The sequence below is a fragment of the Filicampus tigris genome, chromosome 7 (assembly GCF_054856515.1).
Source record: "Filicampus tigris isolate MCC_2025a chromosome 7, RoL_Ftig_1.0, whole genome shotgun sequence".
Lineage (NCBI taxonomy): Eukaryota > Metazoa > Chordata > Actinopteri > Syngnathiformes > Syngnathidae > Filicampus > Filicampus tigris.
The window spans coordinates 12,580,408-12,606,345 of record NC_141223.1 but is presented as its reverse complement, the minus strand read 5'-3'; the positions used below and the strand labels follow the sequence as shown (position 1 = coordinate 12,606,345).

General features: G+C 40.6%; 1 protein-coding gene across 11 annotated transcripts in view; it reads left to right on the top strand.

Annotated features, from left to right (window-relative positions):
• Positions 1–25,938, top strand: part of tenm4 (teneurin transmembrane protein 4) — a 212,835-nt gene that overhangs the window by 163,994 nt on the left and 22,903 nt on the right. For all 11 annotated transcript variants that reach the window (XM_086035405.1, XM_086035407.1, XM_086035403.1 and 8 more), the window contains 4 exons: positions 1,835–2,067; positions 6,162–6,316; positions 15,995–16,872; positions 22,484–22,656. In XM_086035405.1, coding sequence (XP_085891531.1) covers positions 1,835–2,067; positions 6,162–6,316; positions 15,995–16,872; positions 22,484–22,656 — 1,439 coding nt within the window. The remainder of the gene's footprint in view (positions 1–1,834; positions 2,068–6,161; positions 6,317–15,994; positions 16,873–22,483; positions 22,657–25,938) is intronic.

Genomic DNA, 25,938 nt, shown 5'->3' with positions numbered 1-25,938 from the left:
TTCCCGCATTTACGACAAAGAAAAAAGACTTTACAGAGCTAATTGTTCCGTGTGTTTTCCCCCAACTTGAAGGTAGACGTAAAAACAACCCAGCAAATTGTTTTGGAGCAAACCACTTGCTTGCTTTGTTGTGCTAACTAATTTTGATGATATCTCAACAATTCATATTTTGAAGTTGTTCTATTGTTTTAGACCAAAAAAATATGTTGGATTTGCCTATATTATAATTACATTATACTACATATCCTATAATGACTATGATCCCTAAACGCTGTAATACTGTAATTCAAACGTATCATACAACATTAACCCTTAAAAAGAATTGAGTTACAGATCCTCAGCTTTTGGTGAAAAAAATGAAAAAACAACCCAGGCTAAACTTAGCTCCTCCGAAAAATTAAGATTGCCTCTCAGTCAAGAACTGTATCACTCTTGCTTCCTATTTAGGCATAACAGGCTTTGGTAGCATCTTGCGAGAGGGCTGCACAATATATCAAAAAACATTTCGATATTGCAGTAATGGTAAGATCACAAAGACATGCAATAATTTTCTAATGGAATTACTATTATGCTTTTTATCTGAATTTGACCAGTCAGATGCAAACTCAAATGCTACGCAATAGGGGGACATTATTTAGCATTATATAGGGGAATTACAATTAATTAATAAGAACACATTGAGCTATCTTGATTATTTTGCCACATGAAAAAAAATGTTCGTCTTTCATTAGATAATAAAAATGTCAATTCTTTAGGTACATGTTAAAATGGAAGTCAACCTAAACATTTTTCTTTTTTTTTCCAGAATACGTTCTATGCAGGCCCACTAGTCTAAATGGCAATTTGATTCATATTACATGTGTAGAATATATGTGGGATACCGTTTTTAGCTAGCTCAGCCCAATTTTTCACTTCTGTCGACTGAAGATGACATCAAAGTTGCTCAGGGCTCAGATAACGACCAATCATTGCTCAGCTTCAGCAAAGAGGTGAGCCGTTGATTGGTCATTATCTGAGCCCCGTGCAACTTAGATGACACCTTCAGTCGACAGAAGTGACAAAATGGCCGCCCCCTGAGATGGCTAAAAGTGGGTGCATTTCGCTGCTTAATTTATATTCCACAAACGCAAAAATAATCCGAATGTTGTATTTCGCCAAGTGGGCCTGCATAGATTTTATTCTGGAAAAAAAATTGTTTGGGTTGACTTCCGCCTTAAATATCAGAATAATATAAATATTGTTAAAGTCAACATCTATATTGCATGTTTTTACAATATTGTGCAGCCCTATCTTGCAATTTCTTAAGACGTTTCAAGAAGAGCACAAACATTGTGATTGTGATGAAAATGTATCGGCGACTAGGTGGGGATAGTATGCACGGGGAAGAAATGATTACATCACATTGCTTTGACTGTGTTTGTGGATTTGTTTTTGTCCAAATAACTAAAAACAAGTGACAAGGGAGTCTACTTTTGACAACAGTCATACCTGAGTTGCTTACACAGCCTTGTAATTTTAATATCACAGGGAAATTACGGGTCAGAGAAAGTGTCATCATTAACATTTTCTCTCCAGTGAATGCTGCGACACTTTGTGTGCCATTAGAGCAATTTGCGAGCTGTGAGGAGATCGTCTGTACACTGGTCTCATCAACAATTGCGGATGTGGGATTTCCAACTAATCCTTTATTTCTTGTTGTTTTTAATCTGCTTTCATTTAATCTCACTGTCTTTTCTTTCCCCCTCCAATGAATCTAAATGTCTTCTTCTACTGTAGTCAAATTTTAATTGTGCTTCACATGGTTTTGTTGATTTCTTTTCACTTTCGCCAACAGCAACAGCCCGGCCCACAAGTACTACTTGGCCAGCAGCCCGGTGAACGGCGCCGTGTACCTGTCGGACACCAGCAGCCGCAAGGTGTTCAAGGTCAAGTCGCTGAACGCGCCCAGGGACGTGGCCAAGAACCTGGAGCTGGTGGCTGGCACCGGAGACCAGTGCTTGCCCTACGACGACGCGCGCTGCGGGGACGGAGGCAAGGCCGCCGAGGCCACGCTCACCAACCCCAGAGGTGAGGTTTAGCAGCTATACATATGTCCAGAGGTGGGTAGTAACGAGTTACATTTACTCCGTTACATGTACTTGAGTAAGTTTTGGGAAATTTTGTACTTCTAGGAGTAGTTGTAAATCCATCCATCCATCCCATCCATTGTCTATACCGCTTCTCCTCACAAGGGTCGCGGGGCGTGCTGGAGCCTATCCCGGCTGTCTTCGGGCAGTAGGCAGGGGACACCCTAAATTGGTTGCCAGCCAATCGCAGGTCACACAGAGACAAACATCCGCACTCACAATCACACCTAGGGGCAATTTAGAGAATCCAATCAACTTACCATGCATGTTTTTGGAATGTGGGAGGAAACCGGAGTACCCGGAGAAAACCCACGGCGCACGGGGAGAACATGCAAACTTTTTACTTTTACTTGAGTAGATCTGTGAAGAAGAAACTGTACTCTTACTCCGCTTCGCTAGGCTACATTGAACCCGTTACTTAAATCTCCGTGCTCGTGCGTACGTAAGCGTCTCTCTGTCTCTTTCTCTTTCTCTTTCTATCTCTGTCTCTTCTCTCTCTCTCTCTCTCTCTCTCTCTCTCTCTCTCTCTCTCTCTCTCTCTCTCTCTCTCTCGCATTTATTTTGTTAGAGACCTGCGCCAGGCTCTACTATGTGACTCTGTTTCACCAATCAAACGTAGCCGTATGGCAGTCTCGTCACGTGATCATATTCAACTGCAGCTGCGGGAAAGAGTTGTTTTCGGATGAAACAGATCAAAAATGTCTGCATCTGCAGCCTGTGAGAGACTTTTCAGTCATGCTGGACTCCTGTTCACTGCAAAACAATCACAGCTTCACTGCAAGAACCTTGAGAGCCAACTACTGTTAAAGCATTATAGTGACAGAACTGAGTGATTCTGAAACACACACACACACAAAGTTCATACGAGTTCATGGGCTACCTTGTTCTGCCTGCAGAGCCTGTTAAAAAAAAGTACAAGGGCTGAAATTTTGTGCTACATGTGCTTAATTTATTTTATTTATACTATTATTATTTTATTGTTTATTAAAGTAATTGAATTTAACTTTAATTATTTTAAGCTATTCTTTAATTAAATGTAATTCATTGTATTGATTGGATGGACTTTAATATGCCTGAAGATGATTATATTGTATTTTCGTCTGATTGAATGGTTGTTTTGAAAAAGAAAAAAAATGAGACGTTGCTACAGTTACTCAGTACATGAGTAGTTTTTTTCACCAAGTACTTTTTTTACTTTTACTCAAGTAATTATTTGGATGACTACTTTTTACTTCTACTTGAGTCATATTATTCTGAAGTAACAGTACTTTTACTTGAGCACAATTTTTGGCTACTCTACCCACCTCTGCATATGTCACATGCTAACAGTTAGCACATGTGTTAACCCTAATGTGTGTGTTTACCTATATAATACACCTTACACCTTAGAGGGAATTATAACCAGTTCCAAATACTATTCAGTGTTAGCATAAAACATTCTTCTAGAAAGCAGAAACGTGTCAGGAAAAGCCTTCTAGAACAGCTGAAGAGCTTTACTTGGGGTAACTCACAGACACTGTGTTTGCTGACTCCATTTAACATGATCTAGATGAATGGGATTGGTCAATTCTGAACACAGCTGCATCCCCAATGTTAAAGAGGGTATGCTCACTTGCGCAAGCACATTATATTGTTTGTTTTTACGGAAATGTTTATATTTTTCCATTGAGTTGTGCAGGTTGTACTGTAGGTCACATTAGTTGTCGAAAAGGTTTTGAAATTAGTTATCTTATTTTTCAAATCTGGCTTTTTCAAACAGGGGTGTGTAGACTTTTTATGTTCACTCTCTCTCAAACAATGGTAATATTTAAATGAAATATTTTTTTTATAATATTTACAAATGAAATATAACATAAACAATATACAAAAACTAAACATTTTAATATGTATGACTAATTTTAAGTTTTACAAAATTTTACAATGATTAAGGACAATATTAAAATGAAATAAAAAACAAACTCACAAAAATTGAATTCAATCAAATTCATTTAGTAAGCTAAATTAATTTTTAGATAAAATATGGTTTCAGGGATAATGTTAACTACCGGTACTTAAAAAAAAAAAAAAAATCTCCTTTTGTATGACGTTCACAGTGTGCACCATTCTCTCAAGAAAGAAATCCTGAACATATTCCACAAATAAAAAGATTTGTTTTGGTCGTCAAATGCTGCATTTGTACTAATCACCCTTTTCCCCTTGAGTTTGCATCCTACAGAAACATACTGTGAAAGTCTCATCATTAGAACTGTGAATTTTTTTTCAACCAACAAAATGTTTGCATCACTGGTGTAAATTATTGTCAGACCTCATTATTTTGATTATGTGCTCCCCAGCGTCAACTTTTTTTCCTCCTGGTATTCTATATTTGGACGAGGCGTTAAGTCATCTGATCACACGCTTGTGCACCTTTTGTTCTCTGCCGTTATGACAGTGTGATTCATAAATACTGAAATCTTGCTGGCAGAGAAGAAGTGTTAAAACACACACACAAGCATACACACACACACACACACACACACACACACACGCACACACACGCACACAAAGGTTTTCTTTGAAAACAACGCCAACGCTAAAATATTGTGACAGGCTCTGACTGTACAGAAAAAAAATTACACACACAAATCAAAGGTATAGACGAACGTCTGGTGCTTATTTCTGGTTGTGTGTTACAGGAAGAAGAAAGAGCACATGTTGATGAATTCATTAAAATAAAATCTAAAAATATATATATGCATGAATGTAAAAAATCAGTGCACTTCATTTGAAAAAAAGCGATTCAAACAGTTGCAGGAGAAATAAAGCTCAATAGAGTGTGTTAAATAAAATGTCAATTAAAACAGTTGTGAGGGGGTGTATTTTGGCTATTATTATTTTTATTAAGACTCGACAAACATGGATTGCTTAGAGGTGGATGCCAATTCAGCTATTTGGCAGAATAAACCTCTGATCACAGATTATTTGGTAGATGAATTAAACGAAGAAATAGAAGGAATTAAGCAACAAGTTTTTTTGGGTCCTTAACGTTTACAATTATAAAGGGATAAATTACAGGCAGACTATTTTTGGCTGTTTTACATTACTTTGTTCAGTATTTTTTAACTTTACAACAGAGACAAAAATTGGGAAAAATAGCCAATTTTTTTGTTCTTTTTCTTTTTTTTTCTCAATTCTGTAAAAAGCCAATTATATTGTGTGCTGCTTAGAAATCCTCTCTGCTCATTAACACATATATACTGTATGTGTACAAATTGTAAAAGAGCTAAAATTGGCCGATTAATTCAGCCAGCTAATTAATCGGGCCCTAAAATGAAAATAAAAATAACAATAATAGCACTAGTAATAAAACCAAAGCACCTTTGACGGAACCCAGGGACTCAAAATGTAATTTAAAAAAATTCAAATGTGACATCTAAATATAATTAGATGTACATGTAGATGTAAAAATAATTTAAAAAGGCAAAAATGGATGATATACTGTAACAGTTGGCCTCTGTGTGCAACAGTGTAAATTGTGAGTATTGCACAGAGCAAAATACAGGAGGTCCTCAAGTTAAGAATGAGTTTTGTTCCTACGCTAGCGACGAAACCCAAATTTCCGCGTATGTTGGAATTAACCGGAAAGAGCACTGCTTCGTGATCACTGTAGCCTTCATCGGAGCTGAACCCTTCACGTGATCTAAAAGGTGGGTTTTGTCTTTAATAATGGTGGGGCCATGATATGAAAAAGGAGGGTGAAAAAGGCGAGGATACCAAGAATACTATGGGGCACAAACACAGACACTACACTATGCGGCCGTAGACAAAATGGCGGACGAGACTCAGGGGCCGTAAAGTCGAAACAGCGTAGGTCGAGTACTGCGTAAACCGAGGACCTGTTCACAAGATGATCCAAATAAGGCCTTGATGCAAATTAGGCCCAGATAGAGGTCCGCCCTCTCCATTTTAGCTTATAATGCAACTTTTCAAGGTCATTGTGTTGTCTGCTGACTACTGCTCTTCATTTTTTTTTTTTGTTTTTTTTTTTTTTGTTAGGCATCACGGTGGATAAGTACGGCATCATCTTCTTTGTGGACGGCACCATGATTCGCCGGGTGGACCAAAACGGCATCATCTCCACTCTCCTGGGTTTCAACGACCTCACCTCCGCTCGACCCCTCAGCTGCGACTCTGTCATGGACATCGCTCAGGTACTGCCCCGCCCTCGCCACCACCTGCCCATCTGAGCAGAATTAACCGGGGATGCGTGTTGACCTTTTGCCGTAGGTGGTGGCTATAGAATGAGCTTGAACTTTAACCCCGCATGCTCTCAATCCATGAACACGCGTCCACTGAGGCACGAGCACATATGGACCGCACATCCCCTCTCTTTAAAAAAACACCCGGGGCAAGGACACCGGCGTGGTAGAAAGAGCGTAACTCCAATGGATAAAAAACGGAATTATGTAGTCGTACAAGTGTGCACACCCTCTTGTAAGTGGAATGCAGGCGTATTGATAATGACCTCATCACATTCAAACGGGAGTCAGCACACCATTTCCAGTGCCTCTCATGAAGCCCCATGCATTTCAGATGCTTAGAAGGCTTTTCCTGACAATGTTTTGCTTTCTCACAGAATCTAAAGGTTTTGTGCTAACACTAACTAAACTAAAGCAACTACTGCTCCCTACCTCATGAAGAAGAAGAAGGGACTTTGTATTTGGGCCAAGTAAAAGGTCCGATTGTGACATCTCATAAATCTACGAGATTATTTTTGATATGTTTTCGAACAAACACCCAATCGGGGTGAAATCCTATTTTTTTGGGGGAGAACAAAAGGCGTAATTTTTTAATTGTATCTTTTTATTGGAGAGTAAACGTGGTTTTTATTTCCAAGGAAATGGCGTAGTATGTCAAGAATAAGTTTAATTAAGTTTTAAATAAGTTAAAACAGGTCTTTCTTCACTCGTTAAACTTAAATTTACATTAATATGATAATATTGAAACTTAAAGGTGAAGTCAACCCAAACATATTTTCTATGCAGGTCCACTAGTTGAAACAAGGCATTCTGATGAATATTGCATCTGTTTTCTGACGCTGAGCCATGATTGGTTGTCACCTGAGCCCTGAGCAACTGTGATCTCATTTTCAGTCAAGAGAAGTGACAAAATGGCCGCCCCTTAGATGGCTAAAAACAGGTGGATTTTGCTGCCTAACTCATATTCCACAAACGAAATATTAATCAGAATGCTCTGTTTCAACTAGTGGGCCTGCATAGAACATAATCTTGAAAAAAATATGTTTGGGGTTACTTTCCGCTTCAAGATGCATGTATCTATTATTTTTTATTTTTTCATATTTATTTTAGGCAGGTACCACTTTGCCAGTGTGCTACTGCTGTCACAATTGGTACCATTTCTGGGTCTGTGGTTAGCTTCGCCCTTTTCCACTTTGCCATCACCTCACCGCTCTGGTACCCGTCTTCGGTTCCATGACAAAAAGCCAAAGAAAAAGCACAAATATCGCCGACAGACATTCTCAGCAAGGACTGGAGCTTCGCAAGCATGACAAACCGCCTGCGAGGCCCCGCCGAAAGACGCTAAGTCGCTAAAAAGCATTCATTAAAAATTCATGCGGGCGGCTTCAAACACTCGCCAAGCCCTCACTTAAGATCAGCGCTTCTCTGGAGGAGGCTCGTACATTATTACCTCCACCACCAAGGGAGGCGGTTGATGTTGATGAATCAGCCTAACTTCTTTTGTGATGGCTGCAAATGCGACTGACATGGCACGTTGTTTGTGTGCATCATTTCGTATCTTATTCGGATATAATGTTTTGGTAATCATTTCATTGCTAGTGACCTTGTTTCCTTCAATAAATCTCAACAAAGGTTAAATATTCTCAGATTTCTGTAGTCCTCCATGAGAGCTGACTGATTATATTTGTATTTAATCTAAATAAGACGTTTACTTACAGCTGCTTTTACTGTGGAAAACAACAAACAATATTTTTGCCATTTTTCTGACGGATGTAATCAAAGCAGTAATTAGATCCTAATCAGTGTATGTGTTTGCATTTTCTGTTTTGAATAAAGGGTTGGATTTTTTTTTTTTTTTTTACCCAATTCATTGATTAATCGAAGGAAATGGACGGATACAGATTAAGTGATTCTTAAAATAATTGATACAATATATGCAGCCCTTATAAAATGTGGGTACAGAGTACACACAGATATTGTGCAGGTACAGGTACTGTTTTGTCAAACCGATTGAACAGCAATTTAAATTGAAGACTTGAAACCCAAAACAGACTTTCCCATTAAAAAAATCAAAATAAATTGTTTTGAATTGTTTTTATTATTTCTGCTTTGCCGTTAGAGCTAACAATTTTTATTTAGAGTATTTCTACTCATAACTATAAAGTTAAACTGAAATATCAAAAAAAAGCTTTGCGAATAAAAACTAATAAAAGGTGAATGTACGAAAACTACAGTCTCTTTAACAAACCCTTAAACTTACTTTAACCTTAAAAAAAAACAATAATAGGTGAAATTGTGACGAGTGAACCGCAAATACGTGTGGGATTTCTATGAGGGCAATCATCTCTCGTGTCTGTGATGCTTTTTGGACCAAAAAAGCAGAAAGGACAAGCCACTGAGCCTGCTCAAGCGTTTTTTGCTTGTTCAAACCCGTCTTAGCATCTCCATTTTCGCTTTAAAGTCCTTAAAAGCTGCTTTGGCGCCCCCCCACCCCACCACCCCAACCGCCGCACCGCCACCCCACCCCGCTGGGTTCAGCCTTTAAGCGGAGGCAAAGGGAATGGTACATACAGCTTCCATGGCAGCGTTGAAGTTACATTTACTTTCAGACGGGGCCTTGAAATGATTACATTTCACTCATTTGCCAGTGGACGTCATGCTGCTGCCAGTCAAGACGGGAAATGATTGCTACTTGACAGTGTCCTAGAATAAAAATAAGCAAAAAAGACATTTTCCTGCTGGATTCCTTTAGTAGTTGCCTTGTTTTTTTGTTGTATGGGCTGATCTGCAGAGGTGGGAATAAGTCCTATTTGTGTAAATCTGAGGTCTTAATTATAGAAGTGCCAAGTTAAAGTGGCAAAAATGAGAGAGAAAAAAAAAAGTGTTAGGTCGACTTCCTACCTTATTTCAATTCATTCGAGTCTAGTCCTTACTTGGATTTAGCAAGTCATGAGTGGTGTGCATTTCTCCAATAAAAGACATATTCTATTATACAGTATATTGATATGCATTTCGATGCATGGGGTGCGATACAATTCAAGGATGGTTCATTTGAACCCATTCAGAAAGAAAACGATGTATACCCTCTCCCGACTGTAATGATAGAAAGATGCAGCAGTGCCCAGCTCTAGTGGCAGAAACTCAGTTATGCACTCCCGGCCTTAATAGGTTAAAAGGGGAACGTTTCAATTCAGTTTGATTCAGTGGATTTACGATTCAGATTCAATATGGTGCAGCTCAGTTCAAGTTGCATTACTAAATATAGTAATAAAAAATATATTTGCGTGTAATGGGGGCCTAGTTGTAATTTTCAATCAACAAAATAGGCAAAAGTCCACAAATTGCTTTCTGCTTACAATTGAGCTACTCTTAATTTGAAAAGAAAAATGTACTGTTACTTTCATCAACATCCAACATAAAACTCTTTCAAAATAATAATAATAAAGTAAATAACATAAAATATATGCTTGTGCAACAGTAAAACTACATAAACAGTCAGATTTTGAGAACTTATGTCATGTACATGTATAAGGTAGAAATACACTAGTAGTGCAATTTTGGGACAGAGAAAAATTGTAGTGTCCTTATTTGCAATTTAGCAGTCTGATGGTCTTCAGGACAAAGCTATTTTGGAACCTGGTAGTCCTGCTTACCTGCCTTTGTGTTTTTTCTTGTGATGCTTGGAGTTAGAAGTCGTAGTTGTTGTCTCTCATCTGTTTCGAAATTGTATCAAAGACTGATTGCATGAATCCAAATTCAATAACCTCCCCCTCCATGATACTTTCATACGTTGGCCTCAGCACGTCACATCTTAACATTCTGGTGGGTGGCCAGGGTTGCGCGTAGGGTTGCCAACTGTCCCGTATTAGCTGGGACGTCCCGTATATTGGGCTAATTTGGTTTGTCCCATACGGGACCTTAAATGTCCCGTATATTGACTATCAACTCTTGCAAATACAGAAAACTGCAATCTACCGATCCTGTAATATGAGATGCTTTTAGTAAAGCTTAGTAAAGATTGTCAATAACGACGGACACAGACGGGTTGGCAGCTCAATGTCTTTTACTTGTATACTTGCTCGAACATACATTGCTGGTTCTTAAACAGTGATAGCACATTACAGCGCTCCTAATGGAGACTCTCGGTACTACACATGACAGATCCTAGATCAGATAAAGCGTCAACCTCAGAACCAGCGGCAATCACTCCACCTGTCATGTAAGGACATCTTTCTGGCTGCGCAAAATGACAGAAGACTGGTTGAGTCAGTCAAAAGCAGCCAGAAATATCCACAGAAAAAATAACTTTGGTGAGTCACACTCCACATTTCAGATTTCTTACACCCATTTTTTGATGAAAAGAGCCGAATTGTGGTTTCATATGAGGTTTCATATGAGGTGACATATCGTCGCTGTCCTGTGAAAAACACATTTTTTTCATTTTTTCTTATTTTTGCATGAATGTGGTACAGCATTAACGTGAAAATGAGAAAAAAATCCCAAATTCATACATCATGCTCACACCACCGTGGCACCGTGAACCTGTCCCTTATTTAGGAGTGAGAAAGTTGGCAACCTAAGTTGCACGTTACACGCACCCGCACACGCACACCCACCCCCACACATCCACACCCCCCCCCCACACCCACCAACACACACACACGCGTACACACCAAAATTTAAATCTTTCAAAAACAAACATTACCATGAATATGCTAGTTACAGTTCTAGCCGGGTCTCAGAAATACCAAGTCAAAGTCGAGTCTTCCATAAATTTCAGTCGAGCACGTCCCAAATTCAAAACTTGGGGACTTCGTTTTGACTCTACTCCAGTCATGTGACTCGGCAGAGCTGGGCATTTTACAAAAATTTCCAGGTCCGTTTACCGCCTTCCGCCTGCAGCCGGGGTACTTTTCCACTGTCCATCTATCCGCCATTTTGTCCTGCCAAACCAAATAATAATCGCCGGTCCGCCTATCATTTTAAACAGGATTCCGTTCGCGTTTCCGTCTACAAACTTCGACCAACTTCCACGCACATTCCCCCACCAGCCCCCAACAATATTTGAAACAAAAGACTTATCGTGGCATGGAAGCCTCACGAAAATAGACGATAGCGTCCATCATATATAGATAGATGGACCAGTCCGTCACATAGGCGGAATGCCCAGTTCTGTGATTCGGGATACATCATATCGGACAGCAGTGCTGCGAAAATCCTTCCTAAAGTGGTGTAAAAAAAACCTCTTCACAGGCATCTTGGCACACTGCCTCATGCAATATTTAACTGACAGTGTTGACAAGGAATTGGTTTTACGGGATTGAAAGTCTCCCCACTTCCCCTTGTGTGGTCCCAAAAAAGTAAATGCATTTTCTGAATGCCGCTGGGCCCGTCGATGTCTTATTTGGCCCGTGGCTACGCTTCATTATGGGGGGAACCTCCTCCCTTTTGGGCAGCATGCGCCTTTTCAATCAAAGGCAGACAAGTGCGGCACTCCAAAGGAGTGGCAAGGGAGTCAAAAGTGTGGCCAATAACGCCAGAGTCAGAGATGACATTTTTTTATGTCGTCGACTCCCCCGTTGGCCGTCAAATGATGAAATTGGCTAAAAGAGCGGGAAGAGATAAAGGTGGAATATGGTGGGGCAATCTTCTACTTGAAAGCAGATAACAAGCTCTCTGGTGTATTGAGCGTCGTTACACTGGATGGGATGTGTCCTAGAACGACTTCAAAAAACAGTATAGAATTTATTTTCCAAGCACATGCAACATGGTGCCATGTGGAAATGCACATGGTGTTGGTTAATATTTACTTAGATTAGATTCGATGTATATCTATACCATATTTTTATTTGTCTTTAAGGACAAGTCCTTTGTACATGTAAAAATTTCAATATAAAAATTCCCATTCATTTTTATATTAATATCTGGCCCAACTGGCAGATACAGTTCATATTGCGTTGTATACAGTACATATTGTGTTAATAAAATTGAAATATAAAAATTCTTTCATTTTTATATTCTATTTTTATATCATTTTTTAAGATTGGGATTTATTTACACAATGAACATTTATATATATTCATAAAATAGCTTAAATAATTTAATTTATATGTTGACTCTTGACTGATAAACTAAAACTCCAACGAGACGTTGAAATAGAAAGGGCACACCGCACAGGGAAACCAAGTGGGCACAGACCAAGGCCAGTAGTTGTTGCGCTACTGAGATTCAAAGACTGGACAAATATACCACAACAAGTCAAATTTCTGTTATAGTTATGCATAGTAAATGTTGTAGTTAACATTTTGTTATCTCATACGAATTGTGAAAAGAAGTTGATTACTGTATGAAAAAGTCATAGTAAAGTAAAATTAGTCAGCCTTTGATGGTGCCGTAGGGTCATGTAATGGTATAGCTGTAGTCAGTTCCATTTGTGTTTCCATGGTTATTGTCACGTTTTTGTTCCGCAAAAACACAAGAAGAAAATGAGTTTCTGTTTTTGCAAGCAGAATAATGCTCAGCTTTACTGAGAGTTATGAAGGGGTGGAACATTTCCAGTACGTGCACTTTCACATTTGAACGCTAAAACATGATCATCAATGCCTTTGTCTCATCAGTTGCACAAGAAAAAGCCTACCTTTTAGTATGCATAACATGTTTTTTTTAATCAATCTCCTATTGAAATATGGCAGTTGATGATATATGCTTGGGAATAATTAAGTGACAATGAGCGTGAACTCAACGCAAAGAGCCTGCTGCATTGTCAGTGGAACAATAGGACTTAATTGAAAAGGCACGAGGCCTTCTAGTGTACTCCAGCTACATCTCCCATCGTGACTGGAGGTGATGAGGCCACAGCATTTCCACTTCTTTAAAAATGATCCTTTAAAAAGGATCAGATAAATGATTCTTTTATCTGATCCTTATCAGTCCTCACACTGCTCCTTTTCCAGCAGTGATTGATTACTATCTTTGGATCATACTGTACAAAGAGTGTGTTTCTGCTTTTAACACAACACTTGGCACCGCTTTCGTCCTTATCAGATCATTACTGGGTTTTTTTCTCAAAACGGAATCTATGAGTTAGTTGAGTTTTTTACAGGTAGTTTTGACTTACTGTTCCTTTGAGGGCCCGCTATCCTTGTTCAAATACATCAAGCCTTGTTTCCATCAAGCAGAACAATTTGGGTCAGTTTGGAAGTCATTATACAATGTGGTCATTGTGTAGGAAACCCCATCTATTCATGGGGGATATGAACCTGCAGCAAATAGCGAAAAAACAAGAGTAATTAACGGCCCTTCCTAATTTTTTAACTTACTAGTTTAATTACACCACAAACTATGATGGCAGAACTGAACCTCGGACTCGCACCCAAAATCCACATTCGCTATTCATTTAGGGTTTAACTCATTCAAGCCACGAACGCACGAGCGCCTTTCTACCACTAAAGCCGGGAGCGCTGTTGCCTGTTTCTCCCTTTAAAGCCGGGAGAGCGGATACGTAATTTTCTTTTTTTAATCCAATTCTTGGTTTCTTAGCCCAGTGTTTTTCAAACTGTGTGCCGCGGCACACTGGTGTGCCTTTAGATATTGTCAGGTGTGCCGTGGTAAATTATCTAATTTATGTGCCTGTGCGGTCTAGTGCCTGGCAGCCTAATCATCAATCAATGGCAGTCTTTACTACATTGTAGTACTCTTCCATACCAGTAGGTAGCAGCAGCAGGTAGCTAATTGTCTTTGTATAGAGACAAGCGAATTAGTGACACGTTTATCCTAACAGGCCCATGTTTCACACTAAGTATCAACAGGAAACATTATAAAATACTTTTTTCTTTGTGTTTATTTAACTCCTATTTAAGACGTTATAAGATAACGTCATTCTTCAATGTTGAAAAATGCTTATGTAAACAATATAACACATATTGGTAAAATAAGCTTTTTTTCCCCACAATTTCAGCTCGTGGTGTGCCGCCGGATTTTTTTCAGTGAAATAAATCTGCCTTGACCCAAAAAAGTTTGAAAAACACTGTCTTAGCCAATGAAATGCATCAGAATATACATGGCAGTGATATGGACAACATGCCCGCGGTCTTTAAAGCCGTGAAACCATCCAAACGTGATGTATGGTTAAGATATATGTTCGTTGACAATGACGATTTCAACGTCTTTGTAAGAGAACACAGCATCGTAATTACCACTCAATGTTTTTTTTTTAAATTAAAAATAGTGCTTCACTTCCATCTTCGATTGAAACAATAAAGATTGATAAACTCGGGCCTGTGTGAAAACCACGTCTAACCTCTGAATTATTTGGGGGAATTATGTTTCTATCTGCTACAGGGGCTGAGATATTATTTTGTAGGTGGTGAAAATGTCAGGTTTTCAAGGGCGACTCCAAAGGTTTTAGAGAAATGTCTCACGAGTGGCTTCAGGCATTAATGGGTTAAAGAGCGAGTCCTGAATGAACTCGAATGGGTTGCTAAATGTACTTTTGTCTGAAAACACGTCATAGTCATTTTATCATAATGGGAAATGGAGTGCACTTATATAGTGCTTTATTTACACCTTATGTTGTCCAAAATGCTTTAACAAGCCTCATATTTACTTTTTTGAAAACATATCGGAGTGTGCACCGACACAGCTGCGTCAACCGGTGAAAAGGTTTTCCTTTTGTAGTTTACAATAACTTAGTTAACCATACACTGCCCAACGGCAGAGCCCAGGGTATTTTTTCGCTTTTGGTAAAGTTTTAAATTCATCCGTGTTCTGCCATATCAGCTAGCTAACGCAAAGCTAACCTGGGAGGGTTTGTCTCTCCGGTCCAGCATTCAAGTTTGCAAACTCCCTTTGGGCATCTGAGGCCAACAGTGAAGTAGCAACAAAGGCATTGACACACTGCCTTAAAGGGCTTTAGTGACTGATTGATTAACGGTTTAATTTAATGCTCATTAGCCGGCTAAACATTCCCATATAGCTACAGTACATGCAAACGTTTTGCTTCACACAATACTGTGCACTCCCCACAAGCAAGTTGCCGTTCAAACATTCCTGTGACACTAGTACACACAACAATATGCTATAATTCATTCTCACTCGAATCCGAAAATTATGATTCGGCATTCATTTTTGACGACCAATTCGCACCTCATTTCAAGTCCCCACCGATTTGTGCACAGCCCTACCCAAATCATAATTTTGTCCTTTCAAACTCATTTTACAAAACTACCCTCACAGATGGTATAATTTGGAAAGAGCTTTTCTTAACTTCTTCCGCTAACAAACCATCTTACACTCAGCAGCTCCCTGACATGCAAAAATCCTAAAACAGTCAAAATCTCTTGACTCCTTCCTCGACATCAATTACACTTCGGTTAGGGCTTTAGTGATATTTGAGTGCATCTCAGGGCTTTTCAAATAGAGCACAAAAAACACAAATAGCCTAGTTCTTCAGCAAGTAGCTGAAGATGGTTTTCTTGCTATTAACCTAGCTAACACAGCTATCACCATCCCACCTAATTCCCGGCCATTTATTAGATCCAAACCGTATTGTAGCAGGCTAAACTAAGCTGAACTGGCTAAATCTTAGGGTATTTTTAAGGTCTGATGTTTCTGGTGTTTTGCCCTTCATAGGTCCGTCTGGAATGGCCAACAGACCTTGCGGTCAGCCCCCTGGACAACTCGCTGTACGTCCTGGACAACAACGTGGTACTCCAGATCTCAGAGAACCACCAAGTGCGCATCGTGGCAGGCAGGCCCATGCACTGCCAAGTTCCCGGAATCGACCACTTCCTCATGAGTAAGGTGGCCATCCATGCCACCCTGGAGTCGGCCAACACGCTGGCTGTGTCCCACACCGGCGTGCTGTACATCGCCGAGTCAGACGAGAAGAAAATCAACCGGGTGAGGCAGGTGTCCACCAATGGCGAGATCTCCCTGGTGGCGGGGGCGCCGAGCGGCTGCGACTGCAAGAACGATGCCAACTGCGATTGCTACTCCGGCGACGAAGGCTACGCCAAGGACGCCAAACTAAATGCGCCCTCCTCCTTGGCGGTGTGCCCGGACGGAGAGCTTTACATCGCCGACTTGGGCAACATCCGCATCCGTTACGTGCGCAAGAACAAGCCCTACCTGAGCCCGCTCAACATGTACGAGGTGTCGTCGCCCATCAACGACGAGCTCTACCTGTTTGATGCCAACGGCAGCCACGTGTTCACTCAGAGCCTGACCACGGGCGACCACCTGTACAACCTGACATACACGGGGGCAGGCGAGCTGAGCACCATCACGGACAAGAACAAGAACATGGTGACCGTCAGACGGGACACAACCGGGATGCCCCTGTGGATCATGACGCCTGACGGGCAGACCTTTTGGTTCACCATGGGCACCAACAACGCTCTGAAAAGCGTGGCAGCGCAGGGCCAGGTGATCGCTGTCATGACGTATCATGGGAGCTCCGGGCTGCTTGCAACCAAGACCAACGAGAACGGGTGGACCACCTTCTTTGAGTGAGTAGTGTTTTGTGTCAGATATTTTGGCTTTTTTGAATGGTAGGGTCCTTGGCTGCGTAGGCTTCAACAGACAAGAATGTTTGGGGCTCAGCATGCAATTTTAGACTACATTTAGAATATGTTTCCGTTTCAGGCCTCCGTGGGCAAAACAGGATACATGTTTAAATTGTCAACGTTAACCACGGCAGCCAGTGTGCGGATGAGAAATCTAGTCTGTTATAGTATAATAGGATGCATGCAACTACACCTGCCATTATGGAGTAGGGCGTAACACAACTTGGAGGCGGTCCGTAGTGGAACGGGAAGCATATTTAGAGTATTTCCTACCATCAGTTGCTGCCTACAACTCTTCTAAAGCCAAGCCATGTGTTATAAGTACCTACAGTGCCCACCGTGGCATACCGGTTTATAAGACTTGATGTTGAATGTGTGCCTGAGAGAGAGTAAGAGACACAAACAAAGACAGAGACAGAGAGCACAAGAGCAAGAGCTCACTGTGCAGTGTACGATATGTGAATAACTGGCTTCTGTTAATGTAGAAGAGATGGGTTATTAAATTCGTTTTTTACAAAAAAAAAAAAAAAGAATCTCAAAATTTATTGAGCAGTATATAGAGAGAGTCCCTTGAAATGTAATGGAGCATAGACATTAACTTAGCATCTGTTGTAGGCACGCAGCTAGCTCAAAAGGAGCGTGTCGTATCAATCTATTTATACCTGTGGCTTTTGATTTTACTGGAGCCGCTATTCTATGTGTCTCTTGACCATGTTATTTGTGGTACCGTACAAGGTTGTTGATTTTTGTGAAGCCCTTTTCTATGGCATCTAGTCAAAAAAATGAAGTGCAAACGTTGTGGCTCATGAACACGACCAGATATACAACATTATTCTCCCTGCGAGCACCAATAAGGTAAATTTGGATGAACTTTAAAACTTTTCAAACTATGAAAAACATACAAAACAATAATTTTGCATAGCATTGGGTGTTTTTAGGCCATGAAAAAAAGGATTTCGACCCCCGTCGATGTGCCACTGTAGTTTAAACGTATCCTTCAGGTAGGGTTAGAGTTAACGTGTAAGGCCAGTGGTTCATTTTAGGGATGGGGCCACCTCTGCTGCTGGTTGAGCTGTTTATCTGAGTGCACAACCTCCTGTCTACAACACATTGCCGCGAACATCATTCACTGGGCAAGAGCGGCGCGAGTACAGACGTAATCCCATTTCTGTTATCGTATAAAACAGGATTAGCGCCTGCTATAGAGCCGTCCTCATCTGCTCTCTGGCATGTAATGACACAGCGTATATGCTCGTCACAGTGACCGGGGGCGCATTTGAACGCTGGATTCCCTTTCCTCGTGACTTCCAGGAGGCGATCCGTCCCGTTGCTTATTAGCCGACACCAAGGGGACGCGTGGTGTTCCAAAAAGGAAAAAAGAAGTGTGATGAAGCGAACGCTGCTGATCAGACATCTGTTTCACCTCGCTGGAGGAATAGACGGACGGGCCTGATGCATCATCAGACGCTCGCTTTCATCCGAGCTGACACTCATCACCTGTCTTTGATTTGCTCTGCGCGAACGCAGGATGGCGTCGCTTATGTAGACCTAAGTCTACACCGAAAGATCTGATTGGTCCTGGTACATCTGCCAGGGCCCACTTTTGCGCTCGAGAGCCACATTTGATTTTTAAATGGGACAGATGGGCCAGGTCATTTGTAAACGTTAACTCATTCACTGCCAGAGGTTCTCCATATTGTGGTGGTGATACTTTGCCCAACTCAGATCTGAGCAATCCAATACAAGAGCTGTGTCAAGAAGTCGCAATAACCATTTTAGAGCATTATTATTTAATGTCTTTACAGTGAGTCTGTTTATTTCAGTGCGAGAACTGTGTGTGTCGTGTTGAGAAAAACTACACCAGCCCTTGTCCTTCAGGCTAATGTGATCCATGAATAAATTAGCTTTTAATCATGTTTGAAAGACACCACAAGCTACTTTCTGTTCAATTCAATTAATGGCCGGTTTGTTATTAATATAATCCATAAATTGCATTATGTAATCTTCCCAAAACAATGCAGTTCATAGTAATAACGAAAGGTTATTAATTATGGTACGAGGTTATTTCAAGCCACACGGCGGCACAGGCAAATGTTCCATTTGCGGACGGTCCTTGGCGAATGGAGAAAAAAAAAGCTTATATTATTTACCTACCTGTGCCAGTCGGATCATCAATAATTAATATCAGCCAATAACAACTGTTTGTTTTCCTTCCATAATTAGCTTTGAAGGTCACTCCATCTCCTCAGGGGACTTAAGTGGGGTTTGTCACAATTGAAAATCTTGCCTCTTAACTTTAGCGTTTGGTTTATTTCAGCTGTGCACATACGCTGTAGCCAAGCAGAAAAACAATTAGAAGAAAATGCAGCAAAAAATCAGAAAAGCACTCGCTGTTTTCACGCTGACACTCCAGTGACAACGTTAATGTTATATTTGTATTTGTAATATTTGTATGCATTCTCATAGCAAAGAAATAACAAAAATTTAATTTTCTGAACGCCATTGTTGCAGTGTATAGGGAACTACAGCCACAAATAAGAATTTGGAAGTAGTGTACACTGTTTGGCATACAGCTGAAGTTGTCACATGACTGCTGGCCTGCTGTTATTGTTTCCACAATCTTCACTCAGACGCATCCTGACATTCTCGACTCTGCGTGGCACTGGAGTTAGCGATTAGTGGCTACGCCGGGAGGACGGCGAGGCGCAATGTCCAGTCTATTATTATTGGGGACAGCCCCCCTCCTTGTTTCTATGCGAAAGGTCACGGAGCTGGCATGTGACACAGATGTGATGCAATATGAAGGGACTCGTGGGCATCCGAGGGGAAGGCAATAGCACCCCCCCCCTCCCCCTCTTGACCACAGGAAGCGAGCCAAAAAGCAGCTGAGTCCCAAGGAGGTTGTTTGGAGTTGGGTGACAAAATAAAAAGCAACAACAAATCTCAGGTCACATTCAAAGAAATTGCAGGTTAACAAAAAACATATTAGTTGGCACTGCATATCCCAATTCCATTGAAGTTGGGATGTAAATAAAAAGAGAATATAATGACTTTCCAAATTCTTTGCAACCTATATTCAGTTGAATACACTACAAAGACAAGATGCTGAATGTTCAAAGTGATGATATTTGTGTTGAATCAAAATAAATGAATTGCTTTTAGTTTAGAAAACAATGATCAACATTTTCACGCCAACTACCGGTAATCAATTATCAAATTAATCTATCATTTTTGATAATCGATTAATCATTCGGCGGCCTTGTTTAATTTAAAATTTTCCATTCCAACAGTAAGTATTATCAGATTTATTTAGTTCTCCATGAAAGCAGACTGATTATCTTTGTGTTGAGTCAAAGTAAAACATTTGCAAACATCTGTTTTTACTTTAGAAAACAATGAGAAACATTGTTGCTAATGTTATGCTAATTACTTTATGACATTTCATCAACCAAAGTTACTGGATTAATTTGTTTGCACATTTTCTGCATTGTCATTTTGAAATAATTTCCTGTTTTTGAATGTAGGGATGAAAATTAAAACATGTTTTTTTCACTTGATTCATTGATTAAATGCCCAAATAATTGCCCAATTAATCCGTATTTAAAATAATTGTTTTAGGAATTCTAAACATTTTTTAGCGGAGGTGTGTCATTACTTACATTTAGCTGCTATTCGCAGCAGGGCTCGGTCCTTAAAAAAGTGAGATTGGGGGAGGAGATGTCTTTAGCTACAAATGACTTTAGCATTTAGCGTCTTTGGAAGTGGAAAACTAAACTGCTCCCATAGTGCTGCTCGGCTCGGATTACTATGTCCGGGAGATGATTCCTCTCCCGCTCTTCCTGTCCATATTGGATATTTGAGATGGCAGCACTGAGGAAATAAACCAGCGCCCGCCCGCCAGCCTCGTTTATTAGAGGCTTTACTGTGGCAGGCGGCAACATGCAAAGAGGGCTCCTTTTCAATCGGTATTCAGTGTGCGCAGTCACGGAGTCATCCTCGTGTAATGTAGCGCTCGCGTCGGCCACATTGTGCAACAGTGGTGCGGTGACAGCTTTCAAATTGTTTGCCGCTGATGTGCAGTCGGGAGCGATATGAAACAATCTGGCCCCGTCGTGTCGCCGCGTGTCATAAGTGTCGCTTTTTAGGTGGAGGTGGAGGAGGCCAGGCCGCACCTCGCCGCTGCTTAATGAGATGAGATGACGTCTGTTAAGCCGTTAAGGTACTTTGACGGGATTGTGACGAGGGGGCTATTCGTCTCTCCTATCACAGTTTGTGGCCAAGTGAATTGTGCGTTCTGATTGCTAACAATTTTGGGATCTCACCGGGGCCAAAATTGCAGTCAGCCTCTGTCCCTCTACCTCTGCAAATACCAAAAAAAAACTGCAAGTAATTTAGCCACCCTCCCAAAGATGTTCAGAATTACTTAGTTCAAGATCTTGATTGCCACTCTCACATGAAGTTTACTGTCAAACGAAATATAGAACAAAGACAATTTCACTGTATTAGCTTCATGATAACACATCTGAAAATGCTATAGGCGGGTTAACGGAAAGTCGCATATATACAATTACAACTGATAGTTGAACAGCAACACATACAGTGGAAATATATATTCAAAGCAACATATTTTTGCCCATTTTGCCGAGTAGGTTGAGATTAACTTGGCGGCCTCCCGACCACGTCACACGCATGAGGGACGATTTGTGGGTTGGACTAAAATCCACCTCCGCCCTTGCTTAGTCAGTCCCTTTTTTAAAATTTCTGGCAGCCTGTCCTCGCTCCCAAAAATGGGCATCAGTCCAGGACGGAGGGATGGACCGTTTCGTCCCCGGGACGGACTGCCTAGTTCTGGAATGTATGAATGTATTATACTGCGCCCCCGGTGGCCATGGTGCACACACCAGAAGGATCACAACAATGTACATTCATTTAAAACAAATAATGTTGCAAAAAATGTGTAAGCCTGAAATTATTTTTTTTTACTAGTGTATATTTTTACATTGTACAATACTACAGAACTACATTTTTCGTATTAAAAAAAAAAACTAACTCAAAAGTAACCCACACACGGGCATGTACAATCTGTGTGGAAGGCAGACTCCGCTTCACAGATCTCTGATCTCCAGAGCCAGCTTTGTATCATTCGCCCGTGGAGGTCTTTTTGCAGTAACTTATAAACGTACTTTGCGCGTCTCGACCTATCACAGGGCACAGGCAAATCGTTTTATTCTCCCACCATGTCAAGGAGTATCAGCGCGCCCCTCGTGCAAAGCATTTAAAGGGATGGGAGCAGCCACTTCGATTGGCGTTGAATCGAGTTGGCTGTGTTCACACCCACAGCAGCATAAAACGCCCTTTACAAAAAAAAACACGCTCTCTCCGCTTGTACAGGTCTGCAAAAATACCAAAATTTGGCCTTCCTTGCCCCTGTGCAGGCTTAGGCCGCACCTTGCGCCGGACTTGCACTGGCCTTGAAAATAGAGCCCAAAATGTTCATCTAATTTGGTTAATGCTAATTGCCAAATCACTACATCACACGATCTTGTTTCTACAGGTACAACAGTTTCGGCCGTCTGACCAACGTGACTCACCCGACGGGCCGGGTGAGCAGTTACAGAGCCGACGCCGACAGCGCCGTCCACATCCAGGCAGAGGGCGCCGACAGGGAGGACGTGACGGTCACCTCCAACCTGTCGGCCTCAAGCACTTTCTACACACTCATGCAAGGTGAGCACAAGCAGTTTTGTTTAAACAGTGGTCAGTTTATTTCTCAGAGGACTCTGAAGTATTCACACTGTACACTGAAGTAGAGGCACTGATTCAACTCCTTTATTTTCATGCCATCAAAAATCTTCCCATATCTTTCCTGACATTATTAAGTGACAAACAAAACATGCCCAATATGCTAATGAAAAAGGACATCTTACCTGTATGTTTTTTTTAAGTTAGGATGGAAAATTATTACATGCCAGAAGCTTTTGTTTTGTTGGGCTCGCACAATACACATGCGTACGTATTCATCACCATTCATTCCTGGAGTCAACAACATCAAATAAATCTCATAAATAAGGGCATCTACAGGAATATATTGCTACTCCGAATCTATTGCATAAACTTGGTAGACTTCACCTCTCAGTCTAGACTCTTGAGCTGTAGCAATTACACAATTTTAGTCTTTCTCCATTTTAATCTTTGTTTCAGGAGGTATCATTCATAACCGAGATACCTATTGATTTTAAACAACAGCACTATTGATTTTAACTAAGATGGCCAGTTCTTAATCGAGGTCAAATGTTGCATTTTAGAGTGCTGGGAAGTACACTTGGATCGGAATATTGCGTTACGTTTTTTTTGTTTTTTTTAAATAAAACTTTGTTTCTGAATAACTTTTCAATTACTCTTGTTTGTGTCTCGGATTTCTGCTTCTGATTGGGGCTTACTTAGTTGGGCAAATTCCGAGCCTTTCAAACCAAAATAGGCATTCTAAAATTTAGTTGGTTCTTGAGACCTTTTTTATGCATTCTGTTGTGATAGACATGTCCACCAAGGTTCATCACAATCAATAAAACTAATCTAATATCGTCACCGTCTTAAAATAATGGCCTGTCATTTTTTTCTTTTTTTTTTTCAGAAAACATGAAAAACTGAACCACATTCTGATTATCTTGATGTATTATGTATTTTAGTATTGATGTATGTATTAATAATTTCATTTCATACGTAAAATTGAATGATCTGTCTCTCTAACGATTGCAGCCGATTTTAGCAGAGCTGGCCAGCATCCTGCCGAGATGTTTAAGGCAAAAAATTTTGTCAAAATATGACTTTGGCCATTACTTTAAGAGGCTGATGATAGTCAAAATCTTAAGCTTAGCTTCTTCTTTTTGTAGCTAACAGTTAAATAATCGAAACATGAACAACAAAACTATGAACATACTGTAAATACAATGACAGATGTGAAAGAAGAAGCCCATACCTTTGGTCTATCATGGATAGGGATGTTCAATACCACTTCTTTCAGATACCAATATGAGTTTGAATACTGATACCGATCCCAAGTACCGATACCATAATTATTCATCCATCCATACGTAAAATTTAAATGAACACAATGACAGGTTACTGAGGTGTCAAACGGCCGCAGTCTAGCACCACAATATTGGAAGTAAGGGGCCCGATATCGATACCTGGTATTGGTACTAGATCCCTAGTCATCCCTAGTCATGGAAATTGACCGGATTTGTCTTTCCTCGCTTTGTGTCTTGAAGCTCCTTTCTTCATATCCTAGGACCTCTTAGCCTAATTCAATGAGATACTGTTTGACATGAAGAAACACAAGCGTATGAACGGGTGGTTGTATTGCCTAAATATGACATACACATTTTTGGCAGCAATTTATAACAATCCTACACGTGTTGCTTCCCTTCATCTAAATGAAATGAAAGTGCACCGGGCTACCAGGCAGATTGGATGCATTTATTGATTTTGTGTCACGACAGACAATGGCAGCGATGCATACAAGACGTCTTGGGCTTGCTTGTGACTCCCCAATTTGTGTTGGGGCGCCCGCACGTTCTTAGTTTATCGATCGCATGTTGATGGTGCTGAACTTTTTTGGACCAGCTGTGATGCTCCAAAGACAAGCCCTGCCGCCATCCATCTATGGTCCCGTCACATGGACTCCTTTCACGGCTGAAATTTGAGACGTACAGCTCTGGTTTCTCTCCCCCCGTCCGTCGGTCACATCCGTGTCATCCGTGACCTTGTTTCGGACATCTGTTTGCCAGCCCATCGGCGCCAGTGACCCTGCCCGCAAATTAATTGGCTTATCGTCGGTACCGCAGACGTAGTTCAGTACTCATATGTTGTACTTACAGTGGAAATGAACCCAAACGCATTTTTTTCAAGAATATGTTCCCAGCAGGCCCACTAGTTGATACACGGCATTCTGATTAATATTGTGTTTGTGTAATATGAGTCTTAAGCAGCAAAATACTGCATCTTTTAATCATCTCAGGGGGTGGCCATTTTGTCACTTCTGTCAACTGAAAATGACATCACAACTGCTCAGCGCTAAGAGATGGCTAAAAAAGGGTGGATTAACTCTTATTCCACAAATGCAATATTTATCAGTATGCCTTGTTTCAACTAGTGGGCTTGCATAGAACATATTCTTGAAAAAAATATGTTTGGGTTGACTTCCGCTTTAAGTAGAAGTACAGATACTTGTGTAAAAAGAGACTCTAGAACATCACAAAGTATTTGCACTTCATTACGTCCCACCTCTGTTGTTGATGACCAACTTTAGGGTCGTCCATCACGTCGCCATTCCAGATTGCCGCCGGATACGTGTGAGGTTTAATTACAAGACTCCTCGGGCTGCGGCATACAGTATATCTAACGCTCACTTTTAATCAGAAGGGGCTGTACTAAAGCTGTCATCGCACATTGCTTACCGCTCTGCTTGTAGTTGTGACTTTCTCTGGTGTTGCCACTGCTCAAAAATCTACACAGTACACTGGTGTATGTTATTGCAGTTGTACCACCTCAAAAAAGACTTGCCTCTCCAAGTCGCACCAAAATGACTAACAGTAAAATACAGGAGTGTAGTGGGCCAGTTGCAGGTAGTGTTAATTAAAAACAAGGCAGAGGTTTTATTCCTAAGAAGTAGATATTATTGTAAGCCAAGAAAAATGTAGTAATAAATGTACCAAAATCAAATTCTTCAAGATTAAATGCAGGTATACTGTATTGTACTTAAAAGTGGGAAACAACTTAATGTACTGTACTAGGTTGAAAAATGAAAAAAAAAAAACTTATTGTAACAGCGGTTCTCCAAAAGGGAATTCCAGTTGCTAGTCTCTCTTTTCTTTTTTTTTTTTTATGATTCGGAAAAGTCGCTAATTAAAGTGACCAAATGGCTAAATAGGCAACACTCTCTCACAGCGGTTGAGTTAGCAATATTGAATTTTATTCAGCTGAATTTGGTGAAGATCCTTGGTATATTAA